The following is a 15,456-nucleotide window of genomic DNA, read 5'->3' on the forward strand; positions in this document are numbered from 1 at the left end:
TGTCTCTCCTGGGGGAAGGATCCAGGAGAGGGGCAGGAGCTAAGCGGTCTCTTCAGCTGGGTTGTGGGAACAAGGGATTTTATTAGATTTGTTTCTATCTCTTCATACTTCCAAACCATTTCAGTAAAATTTTAAAACGCACAGAACGGGGGCGCCTGGGTGGCTCGGTCAGTTACGCGTCCGACTCTTGGATTCCGCTCAGGTCACCATCTCGAGGTTCGTGGGTTCGAGCCCCGCATCGGACGCCGCACTGACAGTGCGGAGCCTGCTTGGGATTCTCTCTCTCCCTCCCTCTCTCTGTCTGCCCCTCCCCCTGCTCCCGCTCCCGCTTGTGCCTGCACTTTCTCACTCCTTCTCTGAAAACAGGTAAATAAACTAAAGAAAGGCAGGCAAAATTAAAAAAAAAAAAATAAAATAAAATGCATAGAACGAATTGCAAGGAAGTTAACCGGGAGATGACCAGGGAACTGGGAAGACCAGTGATTTTTTTCCCCCCTCCGCGTCTTCACGCGCTTCCCCAATTCCCAGCGTTTGCACCAAACGTCGGGAAAGACCCAAGAGTGATGGACTGGGGACGGGAATGAAGGGTCACGAGGCTCTGCCGGCTTAAGCTTCAGAAGTTCTGCTCCTCTGTAGGGGAGGAGAGGGGAGGGGAGGGGAGCCTCCGGCAGGGTCTGTGGGCACCCCCTCGCCCACCACATCACTGCATACGCTTTGCCCTATTTTGTCCTCATCCGAGGTCGTTGCTTCCATGGTCCCTATTTTGCAGATGAGGACACTGAGGCCGGGGCAGGAGGCAAAGGGACTTTGCTGAGCTCACGCGAGGCAAGGTGTGGAGAAGCCGCTGTCGAATTCCCGGGCTGCCACCACGGCGGATTCCCTTGCTGGGCCACGCGTCCCAAGTATGCCATCCCTCCCTGGCGCTCAGCCGGACGCTGTGCCCCGCCCTGCGCGCACTAACTCGTCGAATCACCCTAACCTGCAAAGCGGCTTCTATCACTTTCTTTCCTCGCCTCTCAGATCAGAAAACCGAGGCACAGAGCGGCCCAGCGGTTGAGGCCACACAGCCCACGAGCAGCGGAGACGCTGGGAGTCGGGTTGAGTCGGGTGGGCTCCACGGCCCGTGCTGTGCCTCTGTGGGATTCACCCCAGGCCCTGGCCAAGGGCGGGGGGGAGGGGGGACATAATGATGAGGACACTCAAGTGGGGGCTCTGGGTCCCCTCAACTTTTCAAGAGCTGCCCATGCTGACGGAAGAGCCTTCAAGAAGGCTCATTGGCTAAAGGCCCCGTGGGGGAAGGGAAAAATCTAGCCTCCGTGAGTTTCCCTTTCACTGGCCAGCGCTCTGTCTGTTCTGCAGGTCCCGGCTGGGTCTCCAGGGACCAGGCCACAAGGGACACGTCTTGCTTATTCGCCAGGAGACTGGCCTCAGGGCTGAGAGCGTGGGTTCTGGCAGCAGCCAGTCTGAGAGTAAACCTCACCTCCCCCTTTCTGGCCATGAGACCTATCTTTCTTTTATCCTACACGATCTCTAGGAGGCAGCGAGTGTTTTGAGTTCCGCTTTATAGAGGAACCAGTTGACGCAGGTGGCTTCCCCAGCTGGTCAGTGGCACCGCTGGGACGTGACCCCCCCCCGCCCCGACTCTGGGTCCATTCCAGAAATTTCAGAGCTGACTCTGAGGTTAAGCAAACGCTCCGAGGCCAGAGTCTGGGTGGAGGTGCAGACTTAGGGGGCAGGCCTGGGGTCTGTCTTCTCACATTTCCTGCCCTAGGAGACAAGGAGGAGAGGGTCTGGGTACATCCCAGCCCAGCTGAGCTGTGGGGCCTAGGAAGAAAGAACCAGAAACTCAGGGCCCTGCCCCCATGGGCTGGCCTGGCCGAGGTGCTTGAAAAAATAAACCTGTCCCTCTGGGGGATGCGGCTTGCGGGGCTGCTGGCCCTGGGGCTCCCTGGCTCATCCCTAGGTCAAGGGCATCTGTGCCGGCCATTTCTAGGCTCCTTTCTTGGGAAAATAACCCCATTTCTCTAAGAAGCATATGCTCTTCTCCCCACCCAACCCCCTCAGCCCCAAACTGCTTAGAAAGCAGCCAGCGGTGAGGTTAGGAAATCAAACCCCAAGACGTTCTGTTCGGCAACTGAGATTCATTTCTTGTTTGGATAGCCGAAGGCTGAAAATGCCAAGAATTTACGGGCAGCCTGGGGGGGGCTGGGGCAGCTGGGAGTCCCGGGCCAGTTTGGGAGGGTCCCGGGCTGGGCCAGGACCCCACGCTGCGCTCCGCTGGATGCGCTGTTGACCCGCATCCAACCGCTGGGCTGAGGGCTTGAGTTGTTCTGAGGTCTGGCGTCAGGGGCCTGGGGCGAGCAACAGAGGCTGGGGGCAGGGCCAGGTTGAGAGGATCCTATCCGGCCCCTCACCCCTGCTGGCTTGGCTTTGGGTGCAGAAAGGGAAAAGAAAGGGGCCCCGGCTGAGCACCCCGGCTGGGGGGTGGGCCCTGGGCATCTGGCTTGTGTGTCCTGAGTCGTCTGGGGTGGACAGAGTGTGTGGACAACCAGGGAGGTAGATATGGGAGGGCTAGCCGGCCCGGGGCCGGGGCGGGGCGGGGGGGTTGGGGACAGACAGGGAGAGACCTCAGGGACATGCCGCCAGACAGGAGAGAGAGTCACAGCGGCAGAGAGACACAGAGATAGAAAGGGGGAGGCAGAGATACGTGGGGAGATGGGCAGAGACAGCCGACTGTCACTGGTACAGGAGGGAGAGTGGAGGGCCCCACGTTTCTGGGGTTTGAAGCTGGGCTGCCCTCAGGTGCCAGGGGTGGGTCGGGGAGCCTGCGTCCTTGCCTGTGGCCCCGGGGTTTCCTACTCTCCTCATCTGGAGAGTGGGTCCTGCGTGGGAGACGGCAGAGTAGGGCACCTCCTGGCGGGGACCGGGGCCACCGCTCATGGGGTGACAGCAGCCCAGAGTGACCCTTCGCTGGGCACCTGCTGGGGGCAGACGCTTGCCCGGTTCTGCCGCTCTGAAGCCCACGTCAAACTCTGTCATCACACAGACGAGGCCCTGAGCGCATCACACACACCGGCTCACACAGGCCACACGACTCACCACTGGGCTGCACGGCCTGCTGGGGAGCCTGCCCCCCTCCCCCCCCGCTGGCTCTGTCCGCCTGTCCGCCCGCCCCCTCGAGAGTCCTGGCTGCGGCTTTCCACCCAGATGAGGGGGTGGGTCAGAGCCAGGAGCGGCCCACAGATAGCAGACTCCAGACGTGAGTCATTAGTGCAGAGGCTTTCCAGGGGGAGGGGGGAGGAGGGGAGGGGAGAGAGGTGGAGGAAGGGGAGAAGAGTCGAAAGAGGGAGAGGGGTGGGGTAAGGGGGGGGTGGAGAAGCGAGGAAGGGGGAGAGGGAGCAGACCTTCCTGCAAACACCACCTCCCCCCCCCCGCCACCCCCTGCGCTCTGAGTTTAGGAGGACACGGGCCAGCTGGCCAGCTCCATGCTGGAAGAAGACAACTGGGTGTCTGGGATTCGGGAATCCTTGCCTCCCTCACTTCCTTGACACCCTCCAGAGTCAGGAGAAAGGACCTGGAGCTCGGAGGGCCTGGGCTGGCTGTCACGGCTGGGTGACTCTGGCAGGTCCCTTCCCCTCCCTGGCCTGTGTCCTCACCTGTGCACTGGGGAGACAGGGGCAGGAGTCAGGGGCATGGGCTGAGCAGGGGCTGGCCCTGGCCGCTTGCAGCAAAGAGGGTCTCCTCTGCGGCCACCCTGATGATGGGAATCTGGCCGAGAGCTCCGTCTGGGGAAGCCGGTCATCTCTGCTCATCCCCAGGAATCCCTAATGGCAGTAATAGTGATGCTTCTAGATCAGAATATTTTGAGACTCGTTTTTTTTTTTTTTTCTCCTCTCCTGGGATGTTATCGCAGAAGCCAAGAAGAGGCCTTTGAGTTTCAAAGACTCTGAGATACGCTCAGCCCAAGGGGCACGAAGGGGGCATTCAACCCAAGGAGCCCTTACCCAGGGGAGGGCAGAGCAGATACCTGCTTGGACCCCAGCAGAGACCAGGCAGGACTGGGGCCTCCTGGGGCCCACCAGCATGGACAAGTGATGTTCCCGGCCCCAAGGCTATCGGACGGGGACCATTGGACTGACTCGTCCCCAAGTGCGCTGCCCTCACCCAGCAGTGCGGGGCTCACACTGGAGATACGAGTGAGTTAAATAAAAGCCCATCGGTCCACTGCATCCCGGCGCAGGTAAGCTACCCCGTGTCCTCACGAACCACGTGCTCTAGTCGGGCAGCAGGCTGAGAGCGGCGTGGGAGCGGTCGCCGTGGTCGTCCCAGCCATCCCCCGACACGTTCCCATTTTGCAGATAGGGAAACTGAGGCTTGCTCATCCACAGCCCAGTAAATGCCAGACCGGGATGTGAACTCAGGTCAGTCTGCCTCCTGCAACAGAGCTCTTTGCCCCACGGCGCCCCATGGACGTCTGGAGAGGGCGTTGTGCCACAGGTGGAAGAGGTGGGCTGGGTGCCCTTCTGCTCTGAAAGTCACCGGTTTAAATTCTTCCTTTGGCTCAGCCGGTGATGCCTGGGCACCAGGCACCCGGGGGAGTCAAAGGTGGATGGGAGGGTGAGGCTTGGGGTAGAGAAGCCGGAGGGAGGGGATGAGGTCGCACGAGGTAGGGAGGCAGCTGGGGAGACAGGAGGATATACCACGAAGAGAGAATCAGAGGCCACAGGATGGACGGGTTCTTCTGCCTAGGGGCCGGAGGGCATGAAGGATACCCCGGGGCCACAGGAGGCCTTAAACAGAGACAGGTGGGCAGGGAGGGAAGAGCTGAGTGTCAGGCAACTTCAGGGTTGAGGCACCATGGGCTCTCGGAAGGGAGACATCTGCAGGGTCAGGGTCACGGATTTGGGGCTCAGGAACCCATCAGATGCCGGTTTGGCATCATCATGGGGCAGGTGGGAAAGGGTGCTGCAGGAGCGCTGGGGGCAGTGCCATGAAGTGTGAGTGGAAAGTTGGAGCAGGGACAGAGTCCTGGGAGACACTGCATTTCAGGGTGGGGGAGGGCCCGAGCGACTGGAGGGACTCAGGGACGGTCACGCACCCATATGTTCATTCATTCCGCAGCCGTTTGGAACACCTACCCTCTGCCAGGCACTGTCCTGGGCTCTGGGAACTCAGTAGTGAACAAAGCAGATGTGATCCTTGCCCTCCTGGAGGGCACAGACCAACAGGAATGCTCTAAGAATGGGTAGTGATAAGTGCTAAGAGAGAACACCAAAGCCAGGTTGAGGGGATACAGAGTGACAGAGGGTTATTTTAAATGGGGTGGACAGGGAGGGCCTCTCTAAAGAGGTGACATTTAAGGAGAGACCTGAGGGAGGCTGGGTGAGCCATGTGGGCATCTGGGAGAGGAGTGTTCCAGGGACTAAGGATTTTCTTTTTATTCCAAAGAGATGGGAGTCCCAGGATGGTTTTAAGCAGAGGAGGGACAGGATCTAACTTAGGACCCCTCTGTCTGCTGAATGAATGAACTGTGGGGGCCAGGGTGGAAACAGGGAGCCCAGGGCAGCTGCCATGATGACCGCCCAGGTAGGACATGGGGCGGTCCTACCTGGGCCCAGAGTGGGGAAAGGTAGGGGAAGGGGTAGGGAGGAGGGTCAGAGCAGGCATGTTTGGTGGATGAGGGCTTGCTGGAAGGATGGTGCTGGTCAGCAACATTGAATTTGTCAGGAGATCAAGTATGATGAAGACCGAGCCATGGCCTTTGGATGTGGGAGGTGACTTTTGGGGGAAGGAGTAAGTGGGATGTGAGGAAGTGGAGGCAGACTATGTGGACTTCTGAGACCCAGGCCAGAAGTCAGATAGTGTAGGTTGGATAAGAGGCTTGTTTGCTCTACTCTTCCTTCTCTCTCTCTCTCTCTCTCTCTCTCTCTCTTTTTTAACCATGGAAGATACTTATATGGGACTAAACACTGAAAGGGGAAGAATCAGCAGAGGGGGAGTACAGAAGGGGACAGCTGGCTTGGGGAGGTTCAGGGGCTGCAGGGAGATGGGATCTACATCCTAGAAAGGAAGAGTGACCTTGGCCCATAAAGGAACCCCTACCCTCTGAGCTGGAGAAAGGCTCTGGGGACTGGTGGATGTACGGGTGAACCTGCAGGTGTGGGGCAGGCAGCTGAAGAGTGGCTCTCCTTTTGTCCTCACTTCTCATTGAAGCAGGGGGTCATTGGTCTGGTGGGAGGGTGGGGGACAATAAAAGCGGAGGCTTGAGGAGGAGGTGAGGTTTGAAATGGCCCTCGTGGAACCAGAAACACACAGATTTCAGAGCAGCACGGAGCCCCCACTGGGTTGGCTCCAGTGCGTGAGGCCAAGAACTCCCTCAGGAGGGATCTAGGGGTGAGATGTGGCAAGCCGACAGGGCAGGCGAGAGGGAGGGCAAATGGGCAAGGGACAAGGAGAAGATGGTGAGTTGGGGGCTGAGGAGCTAGATGGTTAGGGCAAGAATAAGACAGGAGGTTAAGTGTGGGCGCACACGAGTGTATATGTGAGTATGCACAAAGCAGTTTGGTTGGATACGTGTAGGGTAGTCTCTCCACCTTGGGGATGGATAAACCCAGGGTGTGCTCAAGGCAATCCTTCGGAAAGCAGGGGAAACTATCAGAACTTCAACGAACGTGATTTCGTACATCATCTTTTTGAAAATGGAAGTTTCCATTTCATTTTGTTTTATGCCCTGGACGTATATTAATATGGGTACATGCGCAAAAATATTAAGTAAATATGCACGTATCAGGGGAGTGGACATTGTTTGCTGCTTGGGCACATGCTTTGAGCAATTTAGACACCAAGGAGTAAGAAGGCACTGATGCTTGGAGAGGCACCGCGTACTGTTGAATCGTTTGAAGGCTCTAGGAAGCAGTCTACCTCCCTCCACCCCGTGCCACTGCTCAGACCGTCTTCTGCACCTGCGGCCCGGGGCTCATTCTCTCCCTTCCTTGCCGCCACTTAGAGGCTCCTGCCAACCTGATCTTGGAACCCACGGGACGCCTTTCCCGCCCCCATGCCTGTGCAGGGCCAAACCTGCCTCATTCGCCTCTGTACTCGGTGCCTTGTTGAAGGCTTGGCACACGGCGGGTGCTGAGTGTCGACCGAAAGCACGAAGGCAGAAGGCCCTAGAGTGGCCCTGACCTTGGGCCAAAACAGCGAGGGGTGTCCGCAGCTCCTCACGCTCTGCCACCCAGTACCCAATTCATCAGCAGGACCGATGTTCCTCCGTCAGAATAAATCCTCATCTTCCCGGCCCGGTCCGGCTCCAGGCCCCTCTTACCTCTTGCCCGGTGGCTAAGCAGCCTTCTCCTCCGCATGCACCCTGCCCCCTGCCCCCTACAGTGTATTTTGTTCAAAGCAAATCAGGGGTGTCTCCCCTGCTCAAAGCCATGCACTTGGCTCTGATGCTCACAGCAAGAGAGGGCCAGAGTCCCCCCCGGGGCTCCCAAGGGACCTGCCTCCCCTCCCCTCTCAGATCTCCTGGTGCACCCCTTTCTCCCGTCCTTCTCTGCTCCAGCAGCACTGGTCCGCCCCCCCCCCCCCGTTCCCCAGGCACCCTGACAGCGTCCCCACCTCACAGCCTTTGCTGCTCCCTTTGTAGCAAACGCCCTCCCCCCAGGTACCTACATGGGCCGCTCCGTTACCTTACTTTGCTTTCTGGGTTCAAACGCCACCTCCTCCGAGAAGTCCTCTCGAATTACCTGACCTCAAATAGCCACCCCACCACTGCTTGCCGTCTTCCCTCCTTCATTTTCCTTCACCGTCTCACTTAGCATATTTTTATTGCACATCTCTTTCTGGCCTCTTTCCCCCACCAGTCCAGCAGGGGACGTATTGTTCTGTTTACTGTTACATGCCTCGCACCCAGGATGGGCCAGGCCTGTGATCGGAGCTGCGTGGATTTCTATTGGATGAGCGAATGAATGGCTGTGAGGGAGCCAGGTTTCCGGCTCTGACCCTGCCTAGCCTTGCTGTGCGGCACCAGGGCCATCCCTGCCCCTCTCTGTTCCTCACTACCCCAATCTGTACACTTCAGAGACAAGGGCTGCCTGGGCCTGGACTTCGTGCCCGGGAAGGCCTCCGGGGAGGACGCTCCCCCCCGTCCGTGGGGACAGGCCCCGTGCCGCCCACCGCCCCCTGGGTAGGCCCCCCCCCTTACCTTCTGCAGCCACTGCGTGTTGTTCTCCAGCACCTTCTCCAGCTGTCGCACTCGCTGGGCAGGCCAGTCCCCTAGGTTCAGTGCAGCGGCAGCGGGCGAGTCCCTCTGGAGGCTGTTGGAGCCCCCGAAGGCCTCGGGTTCGGGTGGGCAGGGTTCAGGCTCGGGCAGCACGAAGGTGTAGCTGCACTGGCCGTGCTGGACGCGGTGCGCCCGGCGGCGCCCGGCCGCCTCCTGCCCCCTCCGCTGGGCCACAGTCACGGCGGCCGCGGCGAGGAGGAGGCCGCCCAGCAGCATGGCTGGCCGGGAGAGCATCCGGAGATGCGGCGATGGTGAGGGGTGTCGGGTCAGGGGCCCCCCCACCCCGGCGCTCCGCCCGGCTCCGGGCCCGGGATGCCTGCCCACCGAGCCTCTGCAGCTGCAAACCCCTGTTTTGGCTGAGCTCTGTCCAGGGCAGCTATTTATACTTGCGGCTTCCTCCCACCGCCTCTGCTCCCCGCCCCCGCAGACACCCCCTAACCCTTTCCCTTCCTTCCTCCTCACTCCTGCCCGAGGCTGCCCGGTCTCTGTGCACCAGGCCTGCTCTGCCCGCTTGGCCTCGCCTCGGAGTTATCTACTATTCAGGGGAGGCCTGGCCTCCCTGTGAGAAAGAAAACAATACACACACACACACACACACACACACACACACGCACAGACACAAACACCAAACCCCCAAAGCTGCCTGCTTCGGAAAACCAAACCCGGGTGAACCCTCTCTTCCTGTCTCTGTCTCTCTGTCTCTCTCCACCTCCCCCCCCCCCAAGGCTGGGATCTCAAGTTTCAGCTCCCCTTCCCCTTCCCTCTCCCCCTCTACCTTCCCCCCCCCCACACACACACTCCGATTCCATGTTAGTGCTTGGAACATGAGCAAAGTGACCCCCGGAGAGAGCGAAAGGAGGGGGGCAGAGGGGTGAGGCTTGGAAGGAGGCAGAGAGTCCAATCTGTTTCTAGAGAAAGAGAAAATCCTTGCGAGGCCAGGGAAGTGGGCGCTCCCAGCAGGGAGCTGGCTCCCTTCCTCCCTTCCCCCGTGGGGCCTGGGGGATGTTGTGCCCTGGGGTGGCCCTGCTCAGCAGATGTGACAGCAATGAGGGGTTGTCCTGTCTCGGGGCACACTGTTCTAGGACTGCCTCTGGCTGGAGGGGGGGAAATGGATTGTTGGAGAATAGCTTCTGGTGAAGAAGTGTCTCTCCTAGCCCTGGGGTCAGAGGTGGCTGACTCCCCCGCCCCGGCTCCTGGGTGGCCGGCTGATGATGCGTCCACATCCTGCCCCAGCAGGGTAGACCCCATCTCTTGCACCATGAATATATGTGAGTCCTCAGCCTGGAAACTGAAGACCTTCTGATTCGCTCGTTTACCTGTTTCCTGGTTGAAATCCTGGCTAGACCAGCTGTGTGACTTCGGGCGAGTCGCTTAACCTCTCTGTGCTTCTGTTCCCTCTTGGCGAACTGAGGAAAATAACACCACCCACTTCACAGAGTGTGCAAATTAAGTGAGTTTGAGCAGGGATGGCGGAGGGTGAGTGCTAAATAAATACTTTTGCTGTTATCAGCGTCATAGTTACTGTGTACTTCCCCTCCCCCGACCCACTAGCATGTATCGCCCAGGAGCGCAGGACAGGACTTGTTTTGTGGGGACGTGGCGGGGGTGGGAGGTGGGGGGGGGCAAGAGGTACCCAGCAGCGGCTGCATCTCTCTCCAGGGCACCGCCTTCCGCCTTTCTCTGCTGCTTTTCCCAGAGTGGACCCCCCCACCCCCACCCCAGCCGTTTGCTATTGTTTTTTCCCCTTTGTTTTCCCAAATCCTAGGGAGTTTTGAATGGGGCAGGCTGCTTGGGGGCAGGGGGAACCAGGAGCGCATCCGGGGGACTGAGGACATTAAACCAGGTGTGTGGGGCTTTGGCAGGAAAAGGCAGCTGGTCATCAGCCACCAGCATTTGCTGAACTTCCTGCGCGCTCCAGACCCTGCTTGCCCACCTCTGCCTCAGTTGTCTCGGCTGTAAATGGGGTCACACCACCCCCGACCTTGCGAGGAAGACGCACGTCAATGCCGGCCACGGGTTTATCCTGGCGTCTGGCACCGATGAGCCCAGAGTGCGGGGCGACTGTCTTGTGTTGGTGGCCGGTGCCGCGACCCTCCCCATTTTACAGAGCAGGAGAGTGGTTTGCCCGAAGTCACACAGCGTGGAGATGCGTGGCCTGGAGCTGGGGCAGGAGGGCAGGCTCGTGCATTTAATCTTCCTGATGGAGAGAATGAATGACTGCATGAGATGTAATTTTCTTCCCATGGTCCCGTTATTAAGGTCATGGATCTCTGTACAGAAGAGGAAACAGGATTACCTGTTTACTGGAGAAATGTGGGTAGGATCAAAGGAAGAGTCTGGAAAGCTTGGGAGATGGCCCTGGCAGCCTCTGCACCTTCATTTCAGTGCTTCCTTCTCACCTCGGGGCCTTTGCACATGCTGCTGTCTCTGTCCAGAGCGCTTCGGTCCACCCACCCTCACCCCCACCTTTCAGCAGTGTTCCAGTTACTGTGGCCCTCAACCAATTACACCAACACTCAGTGGCTTAAAACAAAAATAACCATGGGGGGGGGGAGGGTGCCTGGGTGGCTCAGTCGGTTAAGCGACTGACTTTTCGGCTCAGGTCATGATCTCGCAGTTTGTGAGTTCGAGCCCCGCGTCGGGCTCTGTGCTGACAGCTCGGAGCCTGGAGCCTGCTTCAGAGTCTGTGTCTCCCCCTCTCTCTACCCCTCCCCTGCTCATGCTCTGTGTCTCTCTGTCTCTCAATAATAAACAAACGTCAAAAAAAACCCCCCAAACATTTATTACCTCTCAGGGTTTCTATGGGTCAGGAATTCAGGACCAGCTCAGCTGGGCCGTCTGCTTGGGTCTCTCATGACCCAAAGCATGACACGGCCACTCAGGGCTACAAAGGCGCTTGTCCCCAGAGGGCCAGGTAGAAGTCACATTGCACTACAAGACCTAGGCTTGGGTAAGTCATTGAGAGGAGCTTCTGGCGTATTCTATCGGTCAGTGTCTGTCCAGTTCAAGGCAGGGAACATAGACCACACCCTTCGACGGAGGTCACTGTCCCAAGAAGAGCACACAGGGCGGGAGGTGCATTGATGTAGCCACGGCTGGGAAACGCTACAGCCAAGGGGACTGCCACACGCTCCCCACCCCGGTCCCTGAGCCCCCTTTCACCGTCCCACCCTTTGTCTTAGCCCTTCTCAAGGTGCTAAGAGGTTAATTACTTGCGTCACTAACCACTCATCTCTCTCTGTTCGCCCCCAGTGTTTGTTACGCAGTATGTTCTTAGGAAATATCTGCCGAATGAAGGAACAGGGTGAGTGAATGAACGAAGGCAGTGCTTGGGCCGGGTTCTCCCGGTCCGGCCGACGTGGAGCAGGAGGCTGGGACCCTGGGGAGCCTCCTCAGGGCTGCGCTGACACGGCAAGCCCGGCTGACACGGCCATGGGGGCAGGTGGCTGACCGCTTTGGGCTGGAGACTCCTCCTCACGGTGAGAGCGTGCAACAGACCCTACCCGCGTCTCCCGGAGATCTCGCAGAGGTGAGCTCCAGGGAAAGTTTACACACTGCCAGGCTGCTGAGGATCTTTCAACACAGGTCCCCAAGGCCGGTGTCTGAGGGAGGTTGGACACAAATCTAGCCTGGAGGCCGAGGGTTTACAAAAGGAACCCCCAGCCCTCAGGAAAATGGGAGCCAGCCATCCCCGGGAGAAGCAGCTGGTGCCAGGGTGGCTGCAGGGGGGAGCTGGTGGCAGGACCCAGAAAGGGAACCGGAAAGACATCATCCGGGGTCCGTTGGCAAGTGCTGCTGCTGAAGGCAGCACGGAACTTTGCAGCCGGAGGGGCCTTTGGTATCCTGGGCGCTCTGCGCGCGGACCCGTGGCCCCCACCTCACCTGTGAGCGCCAGACCCCCGAGCCGTCCGCCTTCTGGACTTGGACCTCAAGGCCTCAAACAGAACTCCCCATTTTCTATTCCCCCCCCCCCCACGGTGCCCCAAACGGACTTCTGGACTCTTCGGTCACTGGTAACCGCCCAACCTTCGCCAGGCACCCGGGACGGAAACCCGGGAGCGGGGCTGGCTTCGCCACGCTTGGAAGGGCCGCACGCTGTGTAATGTTCTGCTGTCACTGTCTGGAGATTCTTAGGAAATTCTGAACGAAGGATCTAGCACTCTCGTTCTGCGCTGGACCCCTCAAACTAGGTAGCCAGTCTTGCGGGGGGGACAGGAGCCTCCCGTCACCCCTGCCCCCCCGCACCCCCTCTCCTCCCCCCCCCCCAATCACACTTGCTCTTCCAGTGTGCTCCTGTAACTCTCTCTCCCCCTGCCCCCTCTTCGCTATTCTGGACATTCCAGAACCAGCCTGTCTCGGTTGGAATGTTGGCTTTCTCGCCTCCAAACGTGTGCTTAATCTGCCTGCCGCTCAGTTTCTGCTCTCGTCAAACGGGGTGGATGCTAGTAATTACCCGATAGGGTTGTCAAAAGGACAAAAAAGCTGATCCCCGCAAAAGACTTAACACAGAGCCTGGCACATGCTAAGTGCTCCATCCATGGCAGCCCAATAATGTCATCATGTCCCCGCCGTCACTCTCCAGGTCGCCTCTGCTTGGACGATCCTTTCTACCTTTAGTCGCTGGCTTTCCTTCTGCCCGTCTTTTGGGTCTTATCTCAGGCTTTACCACCTCCTCCGGGAAGCCTTCCTTCATGGCCTCCCTACGTCAGTAGGAATAGGCCCTCTATCTCTGGGATCCCCATGCTCGTTGCCTGTGTGTCCCCCGTCATAGCGTCACCCTGCATTATGAAGGCTTGTTTGCAGACTTTTGTCCCCCTCTAGTCTGAAAACCCTTCCAGGTCACTGACCACCTTTCCATTTCTGTGTCTGTTGCCTGGCCGAGGGTCAGGTTCATAGCGGGTTCTCACGAGCGTTTGTTGAATGAATAGTCACCACTCTAGGGTGGGGGCTGGAGCTGGGGTCCCAAAGTGGAGGCTAAGGAAGTCACCCTTTCCAGGGCAGGGGCAACAGGAAGTTTCTGTCTCGGGTATGTCTATTTGGGTCTTGTCTCCAAATATGTGCAACAACCACCCCCTCTCCCCAGTTTATTTTCCATCTGCTAGCCTGTCGTCATCATGGGGCCAGAGCATGGAGAAAATCCTTCAACCCACCTGGAGAATTTGGCTTTTGCTCAAATGGCTTAGGCAAAAAGAGAACTTGTTGGCCGCCGTAACTGAAAAGCGCAGGGGTTTCTAGCTTCAGGCATAGCTGGATCCAGACGCTCAGATGTTATTAGGAATCCTCCTTTCTTCTTCTTCCTCAGCTCTAGGCCCTTGTTTTCCTGTTGGCTTAATCCTCTGACAGTTCCCACCACCTTTACCCCCGTCATTGGTGGCAACAGTTCCAGTCTCTCAACTTAGCAATCCCTCTGCCCTGAGGCAGAATGCCCCTTTCCTGATAGCTCTTGGGAAAGTTCTGGCTTGGGTCACACAGACATTCCTGAACCAAATACTGTAGCCAGAGGGTTGAGATGCTCTGGTTGGTCAGGCTGGGCCATGTGCCCAGCCCTGGTGCCCTTGGGTGGGGTCAACCTCATGGGACCGAAAGGAATTGAGGGAGGGGTAGGGTGCTTCTCAAGGGACCTGGGGTAGAGGGACTAGAAGGAGGCGGGTGCTGGCCACTCACCCAGTGAACTGGTTTCCTCTGCCGCCACTGTCCCCGCCCCCCCCCCGGGGGGGGCGGGGCCAGTGGAGCCTTCGCATAACTGGGACGCCATGCGTCCTTACCTCCCATTTGGTTTGTGAGAAAACACACCCAGAGGAGGAGGCAACTTGCCCCAAGTCGAGCCCTGGAATCTCTTTTCCTGGAAGCACTGATCTTCCCGCTCCTGGGAACAAAGACAGGGGGAGCAAGATCATTCCTGGAGAATCACGTGCCGAATTGGGGCTCCCCGAGGGCTCGGATCCGAAGAGGATGAAGCCACCAGCCCGAGTCTCCCACTCTGGGCCTCATCCCCACAACCCAGCTCTTTCTCAGCCCCCTTCCTTTTCTGCTCCCTGCATGTCAACGCCCAGGGTGACAACCGAGGGTGGCAAGCGGGGCAGCCTGGGGGCGCCCCCGAAGCCTCTCGCACTGTGCTGTGCACAGCCCCGAGGACATCACCTGGGCGCCTGGTGGGGGCCACTATGGCAGTGCGGCAAGTCCTGGCAGGGGGCTCGGGGGCTGCTGGCTACCTCGGGGGCGGCCTGTCAGCGTCCCCAGGGGTCGAGGGGCGAATCTCGTGCAGCAAGAATCGCGGTGTCTCCGTGAGACTTTCCACTCAAGACAATGGTCTGTCTGTCAACTGCTTCCTGCCTCCGCTTTCTGCCACCCCGGACCGGGAACCACAACACAACTGATGAATCGGGAGGGACCTGAGGCTGGGTTTTGAGGTCACTCCTGTGACCCAGGCCTATCAGTTACGAGCCCCTCACTCCTGGCACTGGATCTTGATTCCACTTTCGTTTGAGAGACTCCGTTTCCCCATCTTTGAAAGGGGAGAACAGTCCCTCCTTAGCAAGGTGGGGGTGGCTTGGGGGCGGGGCCGAGGCTGTGTTCCAGTTACCGGCAGTTTCTAACCACGCGGCTAACACTTCGCGGTTTTAAACAATGGCAGTGCGATTTTAGTCACGTGTGTACATTTTTTTTACAGTGACTTAATTTTGAGAGAGAGAGAGCGTGTGTGTGAGAGAGCAGGGGAGGGGCAGAGAGAGAGAGAGGGAGAGAGAGAGAATCCCAAGCAGGCTCTGTCTGTACTGTCGTCACAGAGCCTGAGGCGGAGCTCAATCCCGCAAACCGCGAGATCATGACCTTGAGCCCAAGTCAGGAGTCAGATGCTTAACCGGCCGAGTCACCCAGGCGCCCCTCACGTATGTACAATTTTGGGCGGGTTCAGTGGGGACGGCTTGACTCGACTCCATTCGCTAGCAGCTGCAGGGGTAGGATGAGAAAACACCATTTAAGTAATTGGCACGTCAGTGCCCAAGCGTTGGTAGCTGTTATCATCCTTGCTATCGTTGGAAAGATCCAGCATCTCTTGGCATGAAAATGTCCTTTAGACCCTCTGATGGCTCAGAGCGGCCGACTCCTGATTTCGGGGTTTGTGAGTTCGAGCCCAGCATCGGGCTCTGCTCTGACAGCGAGGAGCCTGCTTGGGA

At 58.6% G+C, this 15,456-nt stretch overlaps 1 protein-coding gene and 1 long non-coding RNA gene across 3 annotated transcripts in view; both read right to left on the bottom strand.

The window, feature by feature from the left end:
• The window catches only part of ANGPT4 (angiopoietin 4), a 47,951-nt gene extending 39,264 nt beyond the window's left edge, over positions 1 to 8,687 (bottom strand). Inside the window, exon 1 of one of the 2 annotated variants that reach the window (XM_019826717.3) lies at positions 8,204 to 8,687. In XM_019826717.3, coding sequence (XP_019682276.2) covers positions 8,204 to 8,515 — 312 coding nt within the window. In that variant the 5' untranslated portion in view covers positions 8,516 to 8,687. The remainder of the gene's footprint in view (positions 1 to 8,203) is intronic. The other variant, XM_003983700.6, reaches the window with a different exon arrangement.
• Positions 8,688 to 9,072: 385 nt separating this feature from the next.
• On the bottom strand, positions 9,073 to 14,990 carry LOC123384339. The gene is made up of 4 exons (XR_006595276.1): positions 13,432 to 14,990; positions 10,215 to 10,478; positions 9,598 to 9,687; positions 9,073 to 9,189 (listed from the first exon to the last, which is right to left on the bottom strand). It is a non-coding gene; the product is annotated as an uncharacterized LOC123384339 (long non-coding RNA).
• Positions 14,991 to 15,456: the final 466 nt, after the last annotated feature.

Source organism: Felis catus, chromosome A3 (assembly GCF_018350175.1).
Source record: "Felis catus isolate Fca126 chromosome A3, F.catus_Fca126_mat1.0, whole genome shotgun sequence".
NCBI lineage: Eukaryota > Metazoa > Chordata > Mammalia > Carnivora > Felidae > Felis > Felis catus.